This window comes from Phaseolus vulgaris, chromosome 6 (assembly GCF_051622355.1).
Source record: "Phaseolus vulgaris cultivar YP4 chromosome 6, ASM5162235v1, whole genome shotgun sequence".
NCBI lineage: Eukaryota > Viridiplantae > Streptophyta > Magnoliopsida > Fabales > Fabaceae > Phaseolus > Phaseolus vulgaris.
The window spans coordinates 35,030,948-35,054,803 of NC_143503.1; the positions used below are offsets into that span (position 1 = coordinate 35,030,948).

The 23,856-nt window shown below is 35.2% G+C and overlaps 3 protein-coding genes across 7 annotated transcripts; 1 reads left to right on the plus strand and 2 right to left on the minus strand.

The window, feature by feature from the left end:
* Nucleotides 1-564: 564 nt before the first annotated feature.
* Nucleotides 565-1,505, minus strand: ERF12 (ERF domain protein 12). The gene has a single exon (XM_068640783.2). The coding sequence runs from the start codon at nt 1,321-1,323 to the stop codon at nt 817-819; it is 507 nt and encodes a 168-aa protein (XP_068496884.1). The 5' UTR covers nt 1,324-1,505; the 3' UTR covers nt 565-816.
* A 2,553-nt stretch (nt 1,506-4,058) lies between these two features.
* RLP4 (receptor like protein 4) lies at nt 4,059-10,982 on the minus strand. 5 transcript variants are annotated; one of them, XR_011084591.2, is made up of 11 exons: nt 10,619-10,982; nt 8,617-9,672; nt 7,981-8,128; nt 7,390-7,461; nt 7,045-7,116; nt 6,415-6,486; nt 6,260-6,337; nt 5,950-6,131; nt 5,171-5,339; nt 4,642-4,746; nt 4,059-4,359 (listed from the first exon to the last, which is right to left on the minus strand). XR_011084591.2 is itself a non-coding variant. In XM_090303325.1 (10 exons), the coding sequence occupies exons 1-9, from the start codon at nt 10,701-10,703 to the stop codon at nt 5,197-5,199; spliced, it is 1,908 nt and encodes a 635-aa protein (XP_090159451.1). In that variant the 5' UTR covers nt 10,704-10,982; the 3' UTR covers nt 4,551-4,746; nt 5,171-5,196. The 5 variants fall into 5 exon arrangements, 3 of the variants coding, with proteins under 3 accessions (XP_090159451.1, XP_068496887.1, XP_068496885.1); XR_011084590.2 differs by having other exon boundaries at nt 4,059-4,412; XM_090303325.1 differs by lacking the exon at nt 4,059-4,359 and having other exon boundaries at nt 4,551-4,746.
* Nucleotides 10,983-16,385: 5,403 nt separating this feature from the next.
* On the plus strand, nt 16,386-23,344 carry FES1 (Zinc finger C-x8-C-x5-C-x3-H type family protein). Its single transcript, XM_090303016.1, is given in 7 exon segments — nt 16,386-17,435; nt 20,630-21,170; nt 21,336-21,544; nt 21,630-21,661; nt 21,746-21,956; nt 21,959-22,962; nt 23,076-23,344. Coding segments are annotated over 7 exon segments (2,685 nt in total). The 5' UTR covers nt 16,386-16,777; the 3' UTR covers nt 23,106-23,344.
* The last annotated feature ends 512 nt before the right edge of the window (nt 23,345-23,856 follow it).

A 23,856-nucleotide genomic window follows, 5' to 3' on the forward strand; every position in this document is an offset into this window, starting at 1 on the left:
CATGAAAATTAGCACTACTATATAAATGCATAATTTGCGTTAATAGTAATTTGGACGGCTGAAAAAGAAAAAAGTAGTTGTTTTAAAATTTGGTTAGAGTAGGTTTGATGTGGAAATAGAAGTACATAAAAGGAATATTAATGAAGGAGGGGAGGTGCGTGAATGGTACGCGCTTTGGATAGCGAATGGGTCTAAGGGTTGGGGAAAATATACGCTGCAAAAATGATAGGAAGCAGAGGTCTGACTAGAAAGGGAATGCCATCATGCTGATACCCACACGCTCGCTTCGCAGTTCCCGCTCCCCACAGAGAAAGCACTCACGCGCGTGGGAAGAGACACGCGCGTGCTTTGTGTTTCGCAGGTGGTCCCAGGCGCATCAACGGTTGGCAATCCCTCCTGGCTTGTCTACTACGCCGCCCAACATTCCAAAAGCGCCAAAGCTGAATAATAAAGTAAGGAGAGTAGCACCAACACAACCAAAAAATGCTTTCAATCATGGAAAAACGGTGAATATTTTCTACTAACAACATAAACCACTTTAACTGGATCCGCGAATCAACAAAGTAGTACAAAATTCGTAGAGTCATTGATAAGGAAAATAAATGTATATACAATATGATATCATATCATAGCGTTTTTCTTCCATTAACCTAATGTTAGATAGACTCACATGGACAGATAGATACGACTCCTCCACCATGAACGTACAAGGCTAATAGGTGAGGCAAAATTTAAAAACATAGTAGATAAATTAGATGCTACGGAACGCAAAACGACGACATGAAAAAAAACCTAGTCAGAACTTCCACCAACAACTCAAAGCCACACCGGTGGAGGCTCGTTCAAGTCGATGGGGATCCCGCGCCGAACCAGTCCCAAAAACGACGCCGTCTGGGAGCTGTCCACCACCTGAACACTGCCACCGAGAGGAACAGAAACGTCGGCGCGGCGGAGAGCGGGGGAGGCGGGAGGGAGAGGCTGCGGCGGTTCGATGTCTTTGAGAACGGCGGTGTGGAGGAACTCGGTGAGGACGAGGGTGCGGGAGGGGACGTTGGGCCAGCGGTGATCGGAAGAGGGGGCGTTGAGGTCGAGACAGAGGGCGGGCGCCGGGGGAAAGTTGGTCTTGGCCTTGGCGCCGCGGAGGGAGCGTGCGGCGCCGTCGTAGGCGAGGGCGGCCTCCTCGGGAGTATCGAATGTGCCCAACCAGACACGTGTTTTCTTCCAGGGGTCACGTATTTCGGCGGCGTAGCGTCCCCAGGGTCGCTTCCTCACGCCTCTGTAGTGCCCCTCGCGAGAAGCCGAAGAAGAAGAAGACGCCATCATGAAACCAAACCAAAGTACCAAGTCGAACTCAAACTCAAAAAACGTTAATGAAAAGGGAACAAACACAACAAATGACTATGTGTGCATATAAAAGTGGAGGGACCCACACAACCTCCCGTAATTGTCGGCTGGCCGGCACCACCACACTTCCCTTCTCTCTTTCTCTTTCTTTGCTTTGCTTTGCCTTTTGGTTTATATATACACGTACACACGCACACAGTCGCAAATATGGATAAAATGGGCACTTTAAACTGGAGCCGTTGATGTTGATCAGGAAGGGGGTGTAGAATCGGACGGTTGTTGATTGAGATTGTGGAGCCGCCGCCTGATGAGACGTGTGGGAAGGAGGAGTGACGTAAGCCCTACTGGGGTGTACGGCGTTTGCTGAGCGGCGCCTGACATTATTTAGAGTTAATTAATAAATTAGTGTAGTAATAATGATGGTAATGGTAAGAGTGTGTTTTTTGGGATTGAGATTGTGAATGAATGAATTGTGGGGGAAGAGGGTGTGGAGTTTGGGAATTTGAGTTGACGTAATGAAAGGGAAAGGGAAAGAGAAAGAGAAAAGGATGGGTGGTGAGGTGAGGTGAGGTGGGAGAGTGGGATTGGGAAGAGAGAGTGTGGGGTTGGGGTTGGTGCAGTGACAGAGACTCCCACGTGGAAGAGTGTCTGAGTTGCAGGGAACAGGTGGTGTTGGGCCACTCTCTCTCTCTCTCTCTCTCTCTCTCTTTCTCTCTTTCTCTTTCTCTTTCTCTCTCAATATGGGCTTCTCTGATCTATTTGTCGTGTTTGACTCTGTTGGGCTCTGTCCTTTCTCTCACTTTAAGAACATACATAACACCAATCTCTTTTTCTTTACTATTTTCTTCAATATTACTACTACTACTGTAAAACAAATAATAAATAAATAATAAATATAAAAAGTGTGAGTGGTGAATGACAGGGGTGGGGGTTGCAGACTTCAGACTCACTGCACCAAGCAGACGGGCACAGTTTATATGCCTACACATACAGATACGGATGTAATAATGTGATAATGTTCACGTGAATCCTTTTCTATTTACTTTCTCCTTTTCCTTTCTTTTATCACACTACTCCTAAATTTCTACACTTTCACACCCTCTATTTAGATCAAAATTACCTTCTAATTAACCTCACCCTATGTCCTATTTCTCTACAAATGAAGAAGTAATTTTATAAAGAAAATGGGGAATGGAGTTATCTGCACACATTTTCGGTGGACTATCTTCGGATGATTCTCTCTCTGCCCCAGGACAACTGGTTTTACATCATTTTTTTTATTCTTACTTTAAAATTTTGCCTTTTGGTTTCACTTTGTATACTCACTCCATGACCGTGATGATGATGATGATGAGATGATAGGACGGCAACTTTTTTATTTCTTCCTTTTTGTGTGCTCCGTGGGATGTTTTCTCATTACCCTTCACTTTCTTCTGTCTATCAAACCACTTTCCCTGCGTCTGTTTGCTTGTAAACCCACTTTCAAGGGACACAACACCTAATGCTGTAACGGCGTAATATACAGATTTACTCAAATGCGATGAAAAAAAACTATAATTTAATCCATAAAAATTGTCAAAATAAAATTTATTAGCATGTAATATATTATAAGTGGATAATATAATACCAGTAATATACTTTAGGTCAAGTTTGGACCGGTGGACCTAAGATAGGGATAGGACATGCAGAGCTGGTAGGTTCAAGAGTCTTCCAAGACAAAAATAACTAACACAACTAAACCAGACTCCTAATAATTAGACTCACCTCACTAAGATAAACGTTGTATCACAAATCGAACAATCATATCTAATGTTGTTAAAATCTCTATAAATAGTTTTTTTTTTACACGTCTAACTAAGATCTCAAGAGTGAAATGAACCAATGAACACCTACATAACGTAAAATTCTCAACAATATTTAAGGTCATTTGTTAATAATGCATGGTTTTTTATTAAATAAGGTTTTGTTAAAGAAAAGAGAATTGAACCATCCGTGGCTGTCTCCAAAATTAGGATTGGAGAAAAAGTGATTCCAAAAGTTTGAGAATCAGGTTGACTGAAATTTGAAATGACCGTACTGCTGTTGCAGAGTCCATGCGCACAATTTAATAAAATGAAACGTGGTACGTACTCCTACGTCTACACTCCTGTACACAATACTGATGCAAGTCCTTTAAATTTCTCTTTCTATTATTTTCTAAATTTCATTACTTATTTTATCATCAAACTGTAGAAAAACAAAATCAGTTCAAAACGACGCCATTTGTAAAATCTGTGAGAAAACATTTTTAAAAAAATGAAATGTATCGTGTTATCATGGACTAAAATGTGTAAGATAAAATATTTAAATGATTTTTTTTATCGGCAAAAAATATTTAAATGATAAATTCGTAAATTATAATAGTGGATCATAAAATGTTCAACTAAACCTTCTTCTTAAATTAGTTATTAATATTAAATGTATAAATCATTTATACTGTTTTATAAAATTATTCTTGGTATTTTAAAATTAATCAACTTTCTCTTTTTACTTAATTGTCTTAATTAATTAATGTTCAAAGAAAAAATAAGGGTAACCTATTTATAATTATTCATTATCTTCCAGCGTAAGTAGAGGGGAAAATTTTATCCCATTAATTTTCAACATTGATTAGTTTTTACTAAAAGAATAGTAAGTAGTTAAGAATATTTTAAGGAAAATAATCATTGTCCATACAATCAGAAAAAAATCTTATAAAAAAGGATAGATAATTTTTTTTAAGTCATACAAATAAAAATGGGAATGGTATTTATATATTACCTATAAAATTCAGATAACCAGAATTAGTATACTGAGTCATCTCTTTATGTTCTCTTGCATTCTATTCTACTGTTTTGGTCAGGGGTACTGTTTATTGGACCTCTCTGGTTTATAGTCTCTTGGGCTTTTGGCCTTTACTTCTGTTGTAATGCTGCCAAAGGAATGCCCCCACCACGCCCGAATCATTTCGGCTAGCTTGCTTCATGTTTCTAAATACTGAACCATGTATATGTTAACAAAGTTATCTCCATGAGTAAAATAAATTTAATCTGCAAAGTCAAATATATTAAAATCATTATAAAGTTATTTAATTTATATAATATAATCTTAACATATGATAATGTGTAATAATCTCACAAAATATTCTCAATAAATATTCTTTATATGTGTATGTGCTCATGCTCACATTTAAACCTAATCATGGACCATGGATCAAGAGATCTAGACCAGACTGGGATAGGTGTGGGTTTGATTTGGTAGAGTGACTTTTTTTCTTACCAACTTCAATTCAGAAACAATCTTCAGCTTATGCAAAATTGGCAATTTGGGGGGTTTTCTTTTCCTTATCAACGCATAAACAACCATACCGCCCATTAAAATGATCTGCAGATAACATAAATAGGATATAAATGAAAACTGTAGAGGCATTATGTAAATTAGACTTTGCTTTTCCTACATTCATAGAACATTATGATTTCTATTTGTACCTGGACTTTTAAAATGTTACAAATCCTCTACTAAAAAATAGAAAAAAGAAAAAAAAATGTATAGAAGTTCAAACAAATGGGAAACTAAAAAGTAAACATGATGTACAAATTTCTGATTTACAAAATTAAGAGGGTTCCCAGCTTGTAAGAAGTTATTCAAGAGGCTCAAAAAACTGTTGTCAATATTTGGAGAAGCACGCTATGGGAAACGGCCATCAGAAGATCGGATTACTCTGCCAGTAGTGCCACATAAATAGGACTATTAATTAAAAGAAGCAATTTAAGATAGGAAACAGAAAAAATGCTACGATTGCACTTACAAGATAGATACCAGAACAATTGGATATTATCGTGAAAGCAAGATAGGCCCAGTCTCCACAGCAGTGTGAGCATTGCCATAATTATTATTATTAGTATTATTATTATGCCTTGCCATCTGGATGTCACGTGAAAACTGGGTCCTTGCTTTCGCATATGGAGCGGCCCTTCCTACAAAAGAAAAGAGTATAAATTTTTCATTCAATGTCAGCATATGAAGCGAACACATTTCCCTCAAATTCAAAGTTCTTTTTTACTAGAAAACTACTGTAAAAAGTAACGTGTCTGTTTGTAAAAATTAAGATTGCATATAGTAAGAGGAAAACTCGGACAAAAATAACACCACATTGTTTTTCCAAGGACAACGTTTAGAAAATTAAAATTAGAAGTGTGACATTATTCATAAATTTATTTGTAGAAAAAAAATATTTATTATTTTTTTATCCATTGCCATTTAGGAGGAAATGATCAGCAAAACATATTACTAAATTTAATAATGGTTTCGTAGTGTTTATTTCAAACTCTCACTCTGTAACCCGTTCTCTGTGCAAATTTTCAGTTAGAAAACTTCAGAACAGACAATAAGACACTGGCCTTACACTCGTTTATATTAGTATCAGTTTTCAAAGCTCAATCTGGGCAAGATTATTGGTCCAGTAAATCTTAAAAATCTGACAATTTCAGAACCAGTAAAGAATCGATCATGAACTGCCGTAACACACACGCTCAACCCAGTGACATTTTATTAAGACAACTATAACCCACAAAATAACATTTTTACCTGCTATTTGCTGAACTCGGAGGATATTCTGCCGCCTTTTCCACCAGCAAACTGAACCAATAATAAGAAGTAGAAAAGTAAAAGAAGCACCTAAGCCAATACCAACTTTAGCACCGGCCGAAAGGTGAGGTCCACAAGTGGGTAATCCAGGTATGCCACATAGACCTGCATTATCAGTAAAACTGCAGCCATCCACAAGTGCAGATTAGCAACCTTAATCACAGAGAAAGTGGAGGAATGGCATATAGATATGCCTCTTCTCCCATTGCATACAAATATTCGTTATACTGTTTAACATTTGACAACATACTTAAAGCTTGCTCCATGTAGAAGTCTTCCTCCTAGAGTCGCTGGTACCCTTCCAGACAGGAAGTTGCCATTTAGGTTCCTGCATGAAGACTTCTTAATAATGATTTATCATTTATTATTTCTCATATGGTCAAGCTAGATACTGAGAAATCTTACAGTCTCTGTAATGATGTCAATTGTCCAAGGCTTTCAGGAATCGATCCATTGAAGAAGTTGTAGGATAGGTCACTGCACGAGTACATGCATTCAGAAATCATATCACCATGATACTCGAGCAAAGATTCAAACCTTCCCATAATTTAACAGTGAAGCTAAGTAGCAAATCTCCTAGAGGTTTAAATCAAAGCATGAAGAGGCCGAGTCACAAAAACTACATAAGAGGAACAGTTTCCTTTTCACTTTCTGTTTGTTATTTATTTTAGATGCTTTAGCTTCATGCATAGTTTTGGAACAACACATGCCTCGGTCTAAGTAAGAAATCCCAATAGTGAGTAGGAATTATGGAGAATAGGAGGGAACTACAAATGTATGTTGCCAAAAAAGTATAAATACAAGTCAGTACTTCATGCTAAGTATATCTTGTCCCACACGTCTTACTGTGCCTCGCCACTAGTGCCTCTAAGGCTTAACTCACAGAAAACGTTAAGATAATAGAAGCTGAAACGCTCTTAATACAACTGTCCTGAAGATGAAAATCCATATTGGCTTGTACCATATATAGAATGACCTAAGAAATAATGATAAAGAAATCCATAACTAAGCTAAGAAGAACAAGAAATCACTCACAGCACTTGCAAGCTAGTTATTGTTCCAAGTGGGGATGGAATAGCCCCACGAATGCCGTTTCCACTCAAGTTTCTGCCATTCACAAGTACAATAACATAAGGAATATGAAAATGAACATCCTCAATGTTAGTATATCTTGAGGAATAGTGAAATAAATTATTCATTGTCATCATATCAGAACTTCTCAAGCAACGTGTTATTTAACAATCAGAGCTTTATTGTGCTATTTAACAATCAGCTTTATTGTGTTATCAACTACCGAGCATAATTCATACATATATGCAATGCCAAATACCATGATACAAGAAATAATATTTTCATGAAAGGAAACTATTTCAAACTCACAGGATTTGTAGATTATGCAGTCTGGAAATGTCATTGGGCAAAAAGCCCTTCAGACCTTGATTGCCAAGACCGCTGTTCATTAAAGATACAGCACCAAGTCAGTAACATATTGAGATTAAATATTCAATACAGCTTTCAAAGAGAAATGCAATGGTTTTGTACCCCAGTGGTACCAATATCTTGGACGAAGCAGAATGGAGTTGTAAGTACATTTGGACTAATGAATACAATCAGGGCAAAAAGAAATTTAATAGAGGGGAGGGCGGGAGGGTCAATGTAAGGGTCACCCCTCAAATAAGGAAACATAAAAAGAATTATTCTTCTATGTGTGTGTATTAGTCTTCGAATATCAGTTGTCATAGTGCACAACGACATACTTATAAAGAAAGTCTTCTATTTTTTTTTATGAGATTCATACTTAGAAGCTCCGATGCTGAAGTAATGGTTTTTATTCTTGCTTTTGTTACAAAAATAAAGAAGTAACGAGAAAGAAAAAAAAAGGTAAAGAATTAACATGAGGAAGATGGAATTAGATGCTACCGCACAACCAAATATACAATAAAAGCCTAAGAATGAGGACAAAGAAATTACAGTCCATCAATGACCCATTTGCTGCTACTTTTGTCTAATCTGCAATCTGCTCCAGTCCACGGGTGTTGTTGGGGAACACATGGATCACCATTCCACCCAAACCTGGGAGGAAGCCCCAAAGCCTTCTTCAACGTTTGTAAAGCCATAACTAGAGTAAAAGAACAACAATCAACAAGACAAAAATTATATGCATTTGTATTAACAGAAATCACATTTACTACCATTACATAAATTAGACAACAACTAAATGTAGCAGTATCATAAAGCAACAAATCAATACTAGGCTTGAATTTCATCCTTAAGAGGAAGAGGAAGAGGAAGTAAGAACAACAGCACAAATTGGTTAAGGACAAATATGACAAGACAAGGCAACATAAGAAGTGTGATAATGCATCTAACATATACCATGGTCAAAGTCTAAACAAATTTCATGTTGTATTCATAATGCCCCAAAGACCCAAATAATTGAGTATCATGAAGAGTGTTAAGTAATAGACCAGAAAATGTACAATTCTATCACAGATAAGTTTATAAGAATGTAATCATTATGTCATCGCTTGTCTTAAACCTGAACAAAATCCAGATTGTGTGGTTATTATAAAAGTTCATGTTGAAAAAATAGGGCACTGCATGTACCTTCATCTGATAATGTTTTTGACTCAGCCGTTATAACCTCCAATATCTCAATGGCACTGATTATGGCAAAACTACCTTTTATTGGGCTCAAAGTTACGGTCAAAGTTCTCCCATTAACAGGAACAGTTTTATTGAGCACAAGGGCAGTATAACGATCCCCACTCAATTTCACAATGTCAACATTTCTAAAAGCAACATCTCCATTTATCATAATGTCAAAGACTCTTTGTCCAGCAGCAGTCACTGAGTTCTCAATCTCAGCAAAATGTAACCAAACAGAATAGTTTTTGTTGGGATCAACATCCAATGTATATGTTAAATCAAGCTGGTTACTAGTACTAACAAGTGCTGATCGATAAAGAGTTTCGGGATAAAAGTTAGGTGGATGCGAAGCCTGTTTGATTCTAGTTTCAACAGATCTTGGCCGATCAGAATCCTCGCCAAAAGTTTTAATACGCTGCCAATATCTGTCCCCTCCCCGGGGATCTGCACCATAATCCACATCAAATTTTGACTGCCCAAACCCACAACTCAATCTTTTGACTGTTCTAAGTATTACCCCTTGACTCCAATCCGGTCCAAAATAATAAGCGTTATTATCAATTTGAAGAATCTCAATTGAAAGAATGGCTGGATCTCCATGACCTGTGCCATGGAAACAGATTGAGACTGAACCATCCTTAAGAAATACTTGGGCTTCAGTAAATGCTTGATCATCCCGACTGGTCCAACCTGATTTCAAAGAATATATTTGAGTTCCTTGAATCGAGATGTCAAATAGAGGTTCGTCGGTAACTCTAGTCTGTGCAACAAGTCCAAAAAAGATCCTGATTGAGTAGCGCCCTTTTGGCACTCTATTGATGTTGTAGCAATTTGAAAGACCTTCAGACAAGGGGAAATAGCGAAGAGTCTTCAGAGGAGGTGCAATGTAACTTGTGGTAGATGCATTGGAGGGAATACCTCCTGTATATCCAAAGTCTTTATACCAAAGAGTAGTGGTTGGTTTTGTTTGAACATCATGACGAGCCCCACAGCTTATGTGCATGCCATATGGCCCTGCAACGAATACAAGGTCACCGAAATTTAAATCAACTCAAAGGGGATAAACTTCTAAAACTAACAAAATCATAATCCTCTGGAATGTGCAGGCTATCATACTGGTTTTGTTGCCACTGAAATTCACCAGCAGCAATTAACAGTGCAATCTAGCAACTACGTATTGATTTAAGTCATTTTGTAGTTTGTAAATAGATTACATGCACACACGCACAAAAGCATAATTTGATCATATCCCTGAGATGTTGCTCGATTAAATACAACATTTCTGCATCATACAACCCCAATAAGAATCTTCAGGAACCATGATAAATTATTAAACTGGCAGAGAGCAAACCGAAGGGAAATGCTCAGTTTCCCCAAAAGCACAGAGAGCACCAGTTCCTGCTGTGAATAGAACATAACATAACAAAAAATGCGTTAAATAAACTTAGCTAGTTCTAAAGTTTGGAAATGCTCAGTTTTTATGTTTTTAAAAGCACTAAACGGAGAAATGTGTGTCGTGACTCGTGCACCATTCTAACTTGACTAACCCATCCGGCCTTTACTGCAGCAAAATAGTAAGTTGCGGAGACTAATTTGATCATGCCATTGAATCTTCCCATTTCCCCCACTTTTAAATCATTCAGCCTTGCCTACTGGCTTTGTCTCGTACTATGACTTAAACCCAAAAGCACTAAACCCAAAAGCACTTCAAAAAAACATAACAAGATGAGGGAAACTGCGTCATTTTGCCTTTCTCTAATCCATGAGCAATTTCTTGCGCACCAGATGAAGTCAAAATGTACCCCTACACTGCTCAGATTCAAGCATCAATTACACTACACACACGCGCATTTTCACCTCAATAACTTAATCCAGCAAACCAAAACGAAATTCAAACACATCCAACCCAAAATCCTTATCAACTCAGCGCTCAACTTCAATGAAAAATAGAGAATCTCACCTCGTTGAGCTGCAGGCGAGACAAAAGCAAAGCAGAGGAAGAGCGTCCACAGCAGAAGGAATCCAAACGTTGCTATGTTCGCCATCGTCACTTTTATTCTTCTTTTCTCTCTCTCTCACATCCCAGCTTTTCTAGAGAGAGAGAGAGAGCTCACGAACGTGTCTGCACCTCGCAGCAACACTGCACACACGGTTGGAAATGGAAATTCACAAATTCACATTCACTCGCCACTACTTCGTCTAGTTGACTCGTGAACGAATGAAGGAACAGCTGTAACGGTGGTACTGAGCCTTATCACGATTAATGCAGGCGCGAACCATCTCAACGGTTTTAATGGTCATTTAATGGTTCAGTATTAATTGACGTGTGTGAAAGGTATGGTAGGTCTGAGCTATACGTGGTTACTCATTGTGGGTCCCACTTTTGACGGCTAGATTTGAGTTTAGGGGGAGTGGGTGTAGCGTTGTCCTTTGATTAATGTGCAGTTAACTTTTGCAGTTGCATGTGAGTCCCACTTATTTTATTTTCAATCGGACGGTGGAGAAGAGTTGGATGGTGTGGACTTTGGAATGTTTGGGAATGGAATAGGGCGCAATCACAGGAGGACATAACCCCCAGCGGAAGCAGCGCATTCGATGAAGGGTCAAATTTCAAATGAATTTTTACATGATCCCATCATCATCTTCATGTCACTTTTCTCCACTGGGTCTTCATTTTTTCATTTCGTAACCAGTCAAAATTAATCTTTATTATTTAGACTAGTGTACGTGTATATTCTTCTTTATATTAATTGAATATGATTTGAGTTAATTTAGATAGGTTATTTGGATTATATATTTATATTAGATCAACTTTTTTTAAAAGGAAAACTTTTATTTTGCTTTTAAATAAATAAAATAAATATACTAACTCTAAAAAATAACATATGTGATTTTAATAATTAATTTCATAAATAATTATGCTTTTATATAATCTAACTATTATTATATATTTTAACCAACTTTATTTATCTAATATTACTCATTCACCCGATCCAAATACGACCTACGTCCAAATTTGTTTCAGATTTTTTCTAGTACGGTGGGATGCGTTTCATTCTCTCAAACTTAATTCCGTCAATCTATAATATACATGATTTTTTCATGAGGAGTGTTGGAATGAATCCAACATTTTTTTATATTAAATATGAATTAATATATTAATAATAAGTGTAAGGTCTAGAAAATAACCCTAGATTAGAAGATATATTTTAAATAATACCTGAATATTTTATTATTAAAATGAGAATGATATATAAAGAGAAAATTCAGTTATTAAATTTTATTTTAAAATAACCACCGTCTCTCTAAAAGTTTCTCTTTTCTTTTCTCTCCCTTCTCTCTAAGATTTTGATCTCCTTGCTGCTTATCAGTTTGGCGATCGGAGTCTGTCATTTGACTCTTGGCAGCGAAGACTACAAGACTGCCCGATCAGAATCAAATTCAGTTTTCTTTTTCCTTTTCTCTCCCTTCTCTCTGAGATGTTGATCTCCTTGCTTATCAGTTTGACGATCGGAGTCTGTCATTGGACTCCTGGCAGTGAATCCTATAAGATTGCCCGATCAGAATCTCTGATAAAGTAAATGTAAGGGAAGCTAGTTTAAAATCTTTAATAAAACCTTAGGTTAGAAGATTTGAATGTGAGTGTGACGGGGTCACCAATTCCAGATTTTGTTGCAAGATTTCTTGTTCTGAGTAAATTGTAGTTTGATTGAAATTGAAAGTGTTGTGATTGAGAATTGGTTGTTTGATTTAAATGGTTTTGGAATTAGAAATCATATATATATATATATATATATATATATATATATATGTATAAATGGACATAATATCTCAATGACAATGAGAATGATTGTATCATGCTAAACCGGAACTGTCAATGTAATGTGTAAATTTATAATTTATGAATTAAATGAGATATTGATTTATAATCTAATAGGTATATTAAGTTATGCATAATTTTTCTGCACATTTCACTCAAGCTAGCAAGTGCTAACTCAAGCTAAAAATTATGGGTGCTCTCTGGAGGATTTTAGCCCAAGCTAAAAATTTTGGATGTTATCCGAAGGATTTTAGCTCAAGTTAAAATTTTGGGTGCTCTCTGGTGGATTTTAGCTCAAGCTAGTGAATTCTAGCTCAAGCTAGTGAATTCTAGCTCAAGCTAAAGTAAAATAAAAATAAAAATATTAAACTAATTTTTATTTGCTTTTAAAAGATTGATTTATTTATTCCTATATAGTTTTTCTTATAAAGTATGTAAACTTATATTTCATGTATAGTTAATTGAAAATCTCTTTAATTAGACATTTATATGATTAATCAATGAATTGGTGTGTATTTTGGAAATTCTAAACATTGGTATGATTTGATTGTTTGATGGTGGATATTAAGAGGTTCAAAATATGAATTCTAATTGAGACATAGTATTTTCAGGAAAGAAAATACCGTGTTAAGATTGTTTAGGATGTGCATTGACTAGGGATTCGTCTAGAAGGAGATATCTTGACTCTCCTGAGATAATGAAATCATATAGATGAAGTTATTCAGGTGGTGAGGGTCGAAGGATGTTCATATTACTGGGTAAGTTGTTTGAAAGATAATTAACTTGACCTGTTATATGAATTAACCCTGTCATACTAGGAGAGAGATGATACTGAGATGATACTGAGATGATAATGAGATGATACTGAGATGATACTGAGATGATAATGAGATGATACTGAGATGATACTGATACTAGGAGAGAGATGATACTGTGTGGATGAATGCACGAGTCTTCCGGAAGTAGAGTCAAGTGTTTATGTGTTATGAGTCAGTAGAAATCTGACATGTGAAAAGATGAATTATGAAATTTAATAGACACTTGATGATTTGAGAAATTGTATGAGACTTGATGAATTATGTTGATTAATTTGACATGAAATTATATAGAAAAGTTTATATAGCTAGTTTACCTGTTATTTGTTTGTGTTTGTTTCTTATCTGTGATGATTGTGTTTTACACGGAAACAGATGAGATTGCAGGTAATAGAGTTCAGTGAGGCAACTGGAGTATTTGATAGATTTAGCTTCGTTTCTTTTGTTTTTTTTTCTTTTGATGTATATATTAACCCCCTATGAAGAGAGATATATTTTTGAGATACAAATATGATAACCTAATATATGTTTACATGTTAATTAGATATTGCATGCATAATATATTAACAAATTGGGAAAAAAAACAGGGATGTAACAACAAGTTCTTAGATATCACAATAGTTGTGTCAATAAATGTTAAATATTATATTTTCAACCCATGTCCAAATATTTTATTTTTATTAATTTTGAAAAAATTTATTCTTGTTATTTTTATTGTCCAAAATATTTTCAAAACGTTTTATTTTTGGGAATATTAACGTATTTTTAATTGATTTATTGTTTAATTTTTTAAACAGTGGTCTCTCATATTTTTAAGTTATGAATATAAAATGTTATGATTAGATACAAATTACATCATTTATTTTTAAGTGGTCTGTTTATGATGGGTTTTTTTTTCTCATTCATTATTCGTAAATTAAATTATTCTCTAAACTATCACGTTCGAAGTTTGTTGTTTTTAGAACTTCTCAAACTCAATGAATTTGTTTATGTTGGACGATGGTTAGAAATACACTTTACGAATATTAGTTTTTATTAGATAATGATTACAAACTTAGTATCAAATTCCAAAGGTCAACAAATCGTATTGTCATTTTCTAAATTCATGATCATCGTTTGTTTTAAGGATCGACTCTTCAATGTAATTTTATTAACAATATTAATCTTTCGTGTGGATTTCTTTGCTAAGGAGTACTTTATAAAGTTCCATAAAAAATCAATTCAAAATATAAATATTTTTTTCATCATCTTAGTTTTTTCCAAGTGCTCTCAGAATATTCATAAAACCAACACTTTTACTCGCACAATAACTTTCACAGTTGTTGTTATACTTGTATATGATAGGGTTTAAATATTTTTTTTATCAACAATAAATAATAAATAAATATGAATCACTTTATGAGTGATTTAATCCTTATACAATAATTCATCCATAATCTTCATCACAAAACTTACTCCAAAATTATGTTTTAACAGAATTTTCATAGCTAATCTAGAGGAAGACATTTAGAGGAAACAATCAAACAGCTTGAATAAATCATCCTCATACAAACCAATAGATCTATGTATCAATCGTGTATGTCTTACATGATTCTAGATAATTTAAAAAAAAGTTTGGATGAATAGGTTTAATAGATTATGAATTATACGGGTAGGTAGAAATGATGTGATTTGATAAAAATACATGTTTATCAAACATTAATAAAGAGTTCTATATCCAAATGAATACGATCTTTAAATTTTTATTAGTTATTATTAATCAAACATTGTTTATTAATTTTCCATTAATAACTTGATCTACTATTTTATTTGCCTTGTGTATTTTATTAATTTAGTTACATATTTATTTTTTCTTACTTTAAGCACATAATAAATAAATTCCATACGAATAACTACATTTCAAAAATTTGAGCACATTCTCATGCTAATCTTTAATAAGTGTATCAAATAAGAAAAAATTAGAAAATATATTAATAATGTTTAATTAATAATAACTAATAAAAAATTAAAGATTGCACTTTAAACATATTGCATTCTGCCATTAATATTTGATATACAAGTGGTTTTGACAAATAACACCATCCCGCACTTATAATTCATAAACCCATTAAATCATATATATATATAATATAAAAAAATTACCTGGATTATTTTTGCATTATATCAAAACCAAGTGTAAATAAAGGAGCGTGCTTACAACTTTTATGTTTGATTTATTTTGTTCTTTTGAGTATTATATAGTTTACCTGTGGTTAAAACCCTGCTATTTACGTTATCAATGTTTAGGTAAAATTAAGAATGCAATTAGTTAAAGTTGAAAAGTTAAGTAAAACACGTTAACATATAAATATGCCATTTTATCTAAATGGCGGTTCAAAAGTTAAGTAAAACATATTAATAACTGATTATGCAATCTCCACAAATTAAGTAAAACATGCTAACAATTAAATATTTCATTTCATCTTGTGAAATTAATAGTAACGAAAAGGTTAAGCAGAAAATATTTATAACTAATTACGTAATCTCCAAAAATTAGGTAAAAGACACCAACAACTAACTATATTATTTCATCTTATTTTAACAATGGATTAAAAAAAGTTTGACATATTAACAACATGGGTGACATGTGATTAGGGCAGCTAGTACATTTTACCATTCCCATTTAAACTAGAAAAAAAGAAGTGATCTATATAATAAATTATGCATTTAATCTTTGTGTAAAATGATAAAAATACTTTGAATATCAAAATACATTATGATATTTCTTTTAGGAATTCGTTTCTATAATTTAGATTTCTGAAATACTTGTTTAGATTTTGGATTTTTTTTATAATATGTTTCCAGATTTTATCTTTTGGATTTTTTTTAAAAGGTATTTTTTATTTATTTCGAAATTACTTTCAGAATTGAGATTTTCAAAGTTCCAATTCTATTTCAGAATTTAATTTCTGAAACAGAAAATTTTATTTTGAATTTGTTTTTCTGAAATGTATTTTTTTTAATTCAAGATTCGAATGAAGGAAAATTTTAAATTTTTTAAAGTACATGTGAAGGTCACAATTGATAAGGGTGGTGGTCATAATTTATAAGTTGCAGAAAGAATTTGCCCCAAAGTTTTTAGTGGTGTAATGTTTGTGGTGTGTTAGGCCCAAAACTTGTTGAGAAAGGTAGATACGCCTGCATTGATATGAAATAGGGCGAAAGAGAGGGATTAGGTTTATCGGAGCGACACGTCGGAGAAAAGACGTGGCGGTGAGTGGGATCCACCTCTGGAAACAGGATTCTGACGTGCACGCCAGCGGAGCATTCCTGAATCATTGTGGTGTTGTGAGTGTTCCTTACCGTTTGTATTGTGTTGTCACATATCATCATGAGTTTGGGTTTCTAATGTGTATCTCTGCGCCCTTTCTTGATTCCCGATTCGAATCGAATTAGGGGTTTTCTTCTCATTAACCTCTCTCTCTGCACGTTCAAATCGAATCCAATGTCTCTCCCTGATTCTCCTGTGCCCGATGATACCGAAACCGATCCATCCGAAGACGAAGAGCAAGTCGAAGAAGAAACAGAGGAGGAGGAGGAGGAAGAGGAGGAGGAAGCTGAGGAAGAAGTAGAAGAGGAAGTAGAAGAAGAAGAGGGGGAGGAGGAAGAGGTTGAGGAAGTAGATGAGGAAGAAGAGGTCGAGGAAGTAGAGGAGGAAGAGGAAGAAGTAGAGGAAGTGGAGGTAGAAGAAGAAGAAGTTGAGGTAGATGAAGAGGAAGAGGTAGAACAAGAAGTAAAAGGAGAGGAAGAAGTCAAAGAGGAGGAAGGAGAAGAAGAAACATTGGAGGATAAGAAAGAAAGGCAAGAACAGAAACAAAAAGAAGCAGTGGAGGAGGAGAAGGAAGGTCAACCACAACAACAAGAAAAAGCAGTGGAGGAGCAGAAGAAAGAGCAACAACGACAAGAAGAAGCAGTGGAGGAGAAGGAGAAAGAGCAACAGCAGCAACAAAACGAAGCAGTAGAGGAGAAGAAGAAAGCGCAACAACAGCAACACGAAAAAACTGTGGAGGAGAAGAAGAAAGAGCAACAATTGCAACAGGAAGAAGCAATGGAGAAGGAGGGACGACAAAAAGAAGAAGTGGGGGAGGACAAGGGTCGAAAAGGTTTTTCAATTCATAAATTAATCGTGATTTTCATTCTTAATTTTGTCCGCTTCACACATGAACTTACATGCTTCTTTTTTCCCTAATAATGATTTCTGTAACTTCGTTTGATGCCGTGTTGCTGATTGCTCTCTCTGGTACTGTTTCACATGTTGCCATTGAGTTTATGTAGTTTTTGACTTTTTGTGTGTTTACATATCAAATGCCATATTGATGTTTTTCTTTTACTTTGTTATTCCATTCTTATTGAACTGTTTGCTTGGGGATGGGGAGAGGAGGATAGCACGTGATAGGATAGAAGCGCATTGCAGCCTACCCTAAAACTTATGTAATAGGATAGCACGTAGGATGGCTGCGATTCTGAAATTTTGTACGTAGTATAGAGACATAATTTCTTAAAACTTCGAAGAATTACTAAAATTCAGAACTGGAGAAATATTGGTGGGTGGCACTGGAAATACTGCTGAATGTGGGTAGGTGTGGGTGACAGCGTGGGTGTCACCACGTATAGAAGTGTGGTAAACTCATAGTAGTCAATCCCAAATAGAGGAGTGGCTGACATGTTATAGTGTGAGGGCCACTATTTTGAACCCTAATGTATGTTTGTAAAACAGTTCAGTCTCAGTTCAACGAGATGGGCCTTCGTAATTGAACAGGAAAAATCAAGAACCAAGTCTGGACCCTGGAAACTGGTCAGAAAAGAGCTATAAAGTGTTGTGTAATTGTATGAGGTGCGGGAAACTCGTGGAGGGGTGAGTGTGGACAAGGGACTCTGGGTAAACAACATCCCATATGCCTTTTGAAAAGAAAGGAGGAGGGAAATATCAAATTTTGTCCTAAAAGAACCTTCCAAATTAATGCTGTTTTTTGATGGTAAAAATTGTGTTTTCCAAAATGCCTTACTCGATCACTGTGAACACAATGTCTGTTATTAACAAAACACTGCTATTCAAACTTTGTGGTGGCCATGGTTGCTCCATGTCGCCATGTTGTTTGTGAATGCGTGGGAAAATGGAAACCCTAGGAGTATGAACTTAGTAGAAGAGTTGTGCTTTATCTTTCAGGGAAGCAATTTGATATGGATATATTGGTATGAGAAGTAACATAGAATTTTAGACCAATCATGGAGCTAGTAATCATACATATGGGTTTGGAGTAAAAATTAAGTTTACATAAAATTCTTCTGCATTAAAATTCATACCGTTTCATAATTAACCTCTACGTACTAATTATCTTTTTTCTTTACCTTTTTATAAAACCATATTGTACTTTTAAGATAATTTGAAGGAACTTGAGGCCATACAGACACATAAAAAGCAATCTGTTGAAATCCAATCTTTGTCAAACTGAGATTTTGCGCATACCTGTATATTCTATAAACTTTTCTTGAATATGAAATACGAGATTGTATTTTTAAAATATAACGTGCTTATGTTTAATATATCAGTAAAGTCATGGAAAAATTTAACATAGATCTCTAACATGTAATCAAATTGGTCCACTTGTATAATTTTTTATGTAAGGTGAATAATAACGATAAATTTTTACAGTCCTTTGGTGAACCTAGACGTAGAATATGTTCACATCTTTGAGGATATATATCTGCTACTAATTTACCATCGAATATGATTTTGTTGGTTTTTGGTTGGTTTTTGGTTTCTTTATGGTGTTCTGCCCATGGCTGCTTCAAAAGAGTTGTCATTCTAAATGTATAAACAATTGGCTAGCCACACTCCTTTTTGTTCCCTGCCACAAGACCTATTTATCACTATTATCAGAAGCTCGTGAATTAAGAATGACTAGATTAGCTAGTGAATTATCTTCTTGAAGATGTTTTGTTGGTAAAAGGCTACTTTCATATTTAGGACTTCTAAGTATCAATTGGATTGACACAGACTGATTACCATTGATGCAATGTTGTCAGAGCCTCATAGGCATTAAGTGGAGCAACAAGGTCCAAAATTGGTGGTATTGAAGCATGTTGTCAATTTGGGATGAAAAAAAAGAGGATATTAGGCACACTCATACACCAAAAAATTGAGAACTCACAGAGGAAGCAAAAAGAAACAATGTACTTTCCATTTTATAGAAGAACATGGATAGAGAGTGTGATAGTGTCATAGAGTAGTAGTTCTAGGATTGATTTCCATATCTCCCTATTAGCTCATGGTTTGTTTCCTTATTTAGTTAGGGATAAGTTATTGTATTTAGTATAAATAAGGTTAGTGCTTTATGTTTTTGATCATTGTAACACTTCACATCAAATCAAGCCAATATCAATCTCAATGTTTTTAGTCTTATTCCCTTTTCCTCCCTCTATACCTAAAACCCTATAATATTAACATGGTGTCAGAACATAACATAACCATTCTCCGTTATCTATGTTGTCACTACTTTGTTTCGAAGTAACCTAAAATCCAGAGGTCAACTTCCATGATTCTTTTTCTTTCTTCAAATTAGTTATCTCTTGTATGCTTTGTTTGGTAGAGAGGAGAACCACGTTTTGGTGCAAGGCTGCAAGGTGCTCATAATGGGTTTGCCACACACCACTTCAGGAAATTCTTTTCAACAACTCAGTTTTCAGTTTTTCTCAGTCATTGTCTTGGACATGCTCTTCCTCAAGTATTTGAACCAGTGCACTAATGCTTCGTCAATACACAAAATCTAGCGGCACTTTCAATTCTGGTTTGGTATTTGGGTTTTTAAAAAATTTATCAACCATACCCAACCATCCAATGGGATAATTCCCATCAAAATTAGTCAGTTCCACTAATAGGAATCCTGAAACAACTAAGATCTATGCATGATAAAGAAAGAAAAAAAGCTGCAATGCAGGGATCATGTCCGAGAGAGAGAGATGTAGTAACTAATGGCTCAGTTGTCATTGGGTAGAATAAAAGAGGGGATTCTGTTGTATTGATTTTATCGCCTTTTTAGAAAAGAGCACAGGGTGGATAGGGCTGGGATTTTTGGGAGAGAAGAGCACTCTTAAATTGCCCAGAATATTTCCTCTCTTTTCTTTTTCTTTATGCCTTCATATTCTTGATTTAATTTTTATCTTCCAATATGCAGTGTGAATTGGGCTGGGATTTTTGGGAGTCCTGGCACTCTTAAATTGTTTAGTATATTTATTTCCTCCCTTTTCCTGTATGCATTTTTCGTATTCTTGATTTAATTTTTATCTTCCATTCTAGATTTGAGCCTACATATGGAGTCTAAGGAGCAAGACAAAAACTTGGGGCCAGATTCTTCTGTGGCTGAAAACTCTGATGTAATTCCATCATCTAGTGTGCATTGCATGGAAGAGAATGATAACATGCTCAAAATATCTGTTCCTTCATGTGAGATACTGACATCGAAAAAGGAAGAGTTTCACCAGAAATATGACATTTCAAGTCATTCGAAATCAAGAGAAAATCTGACTTCTGTTGAAAATAGCAGAAGTAAAGGATTAGAAGTTGACGGTGAAAATGCTGGATCCCTTCTCCAGAAGGAAACACACAGGGGATACAGTGAGTTAGGTTGCAATAGCAAAGCTAATTTATGTGATGATAATGATATTGATTCTGGGGCCAGGGCTTCCAAACCATCTAGTGATACTGGACAAGATATGGTCATTGGCCTCTTTCCCAAAGATTGTCTTGTTGAGGATGCTAATGGTGGTCAGAATTCTAGGAACAATATCACACAGTTAGAGATGGAGTCAAGGGATGATATGAAGCAAATGCTGACAAGGTCTGGTCATTTTAGTTCAGTATGTTCTTTTACATTGTAATATTACCAAAGTTCAATTCATACTGCATGCTGTCTCTTCTAGAAGTAGTTTTCTGTCTTTTATCAGTGTGTTTAAATTGGTTCATATGCTAACCATTAGGTTTTACTGATAACTCCTCCGAATAGTAGGACTAGAAGTCTGTCTCCCAGTGCTGAGAATAAAAACAGAAACAAACGACCAAAAATTATATGTGATTTTTTTGCTAAGGGATGGTGTATCAGAGGTAGTTCTTGTAGCTTTCTTCATATTAAAGATAGTGTGGATAAGACAGATCAGGAGGTTGAAGCTGACTTAGCTACTGTTCATCAGAAGAGAAAATTGAAAGTGGAAGAAGGTATACCATATAACTTGTTTGGTCATGTTATTCAGGAAATTTGTTCTGTAATCATATTTCTAATGAAGATATTGTTCTGTAACAGGTGTTAGGGAAAATGTTCAGAGAATAAGGATGGTTAGTACTCTAGATTCATTTAATGCTTAGCTTTAAAGCATATATTTGCATTCTTCTGAGTTTCCTTTAAATATGAGCACACAGAATGAGCAAGAAGAAACCCCTAGTTGGCATCCATCTCAAGAAAAACAGAACTTTAAGCTGAGGGACAACTTGTTTCCAGAGAATAGATTTGCATTTAGTTCAACAAGCAATTATTTCAGCCCGAAGCAGGATGGAATGGCCACTCTTCGGAACCAACATATGTACAAAGGATATGCTTCCACTTTTTTGAGCCATTCACCAAATTCAAGTATGTCACTCTCTCTCATCGAATTTCTGCTCAATCGGGATGTTCATTGTCTTTAAGTTCATCTTTGGGGGCTGGTAATCTGAACTCTCAAAAGCTTTTGAGCACTAATAAAGAATATCTCACATCTAAGTCCACTTTCTCTGGTACAGGGCAGGAAGATTTTCCTCTAGTTAGTTCGTCCAGGGCTCCATCTTATCCCACTGGATATAAATCAAAAATCTGTTCTTATGATTGGGAACCTTCTGTGCCCTTCCGGCCATCCTTTTTTATTACTTCCATGAATGTATCATCTCCTGGAGATCTTTATGACCCTCTTCGAGATAGCATTGAGATACCTAATATAGGGGATGGGTCTTTGAAGGCTTCCCTTTTAATTCAAGGATCTAACAGACAGACTTCAACACAGGCTCCGATATATGGTGATTCTGCTGTAGTTGGGAAACACATGTCCAGTCTTAATGATGACAAAAGTTCTGTATCTTCTCATAATAAAGTTTATGAAACTGAGACAAACAAAAATTCTGTTCCTCATGAAAAAGATTATCTTCCTACTGAAACAGAGATAACATCGGGAACTTATGTAAACTATCAAAATGGTAAAATTGGCACAGGACAAAATACCTTTGGTGTTGCAGATAATACAAAAAAAGAGGGAGACATGACTGAGCATGATACTAGACATCACAGCGAAGGATCAGGGCACAAAAAAAAGAGAGGAGACAGGGATAAGAAAAATCATGAAATGGATGTTGACTTTCCTATGGATGGCAGCATGCAGAAGGAAGTGAAGGCACTAAAAATGTTACGTGCAGCTCTTGTTGATCATGTAAAAGAGTTGTTAAAACCAGTTTGGCATGAGGGTCGTCTCAGCAAGGATGAATATATTATGATAGTCAGAAAATCTGTTGACAAGGTTGTTAGCAGCATAGAGCCCCATCAGATTCCGACCATAGATACTGCCAAGCAATATGTTTCTTCAAGTCGGGTGAAAATTGCAAAGCTGGTCAATGTAAGTCTCTTTTTTTCATTTCTAGCAGTTATAGTGATTTTCCAATATGTAAGTACATGGATATTGTTTGATTGTGATGTCCTTCATTTAATAGAAATATCTTTGATTTGCAGGGATATGTCAACAAATATGGCAAATCTTGATATGCAAGCCAGAACACCTTTCTTGTACAGTTTCTGATCAATTGCCTGATCCTAGTTCGTGAAAAATTCTGTCTGAGGCTCTTTTTTTCATAAAGAAGGTTGATTTGGAATGTTTTGGTTTTGAATTTTCTTTCAAAGTATTTACTTATCTTTTTATATGTGCCTTCTTTTGTTTGTTCCATTCTAGAGTAAACTTGCATGAATTGCATGGTTTATGAGGATATCTTATTTTTCCTTAATTTACATGATTACATTTAATTGTTTAAATAGCAGTTGGTCTAATTTTCAAGCGTTTGAAGATCTTTGGCAGCTACCTGGAAAGACTGATGGGATGCATTCTGTTTTTTGTTTTCATGTGTCCGAAATCTGGAAATTATTGTAAATGTATTGATGTTCAATACTTTTTATAGTTCAGTGCTTTAAAACCCGGATGACGGTGGGTATTGCCGGCTCCAAAAACGATATAGCAGGATAGCGAAATAACCGCTATATTGAAATATTTATGCAGTTTATATAAAATATACTGTGTACATAAGTCTTAAAATGATAAAAGTTATAGAAAATTCATGACATTCATCATAGCAAATGCTTCCCATAATGGCTATTGATTTTGTTCCTTATATAATTAGAATAATTAGTCCTAGAGCAAATATATTTTGTTCATTATAATTAGAATACTCACATGTACAGGATATACAATTACAAACAATCCTTTGAATACGTTTTCCAAGTGGTACCATCTTCCTGTTGA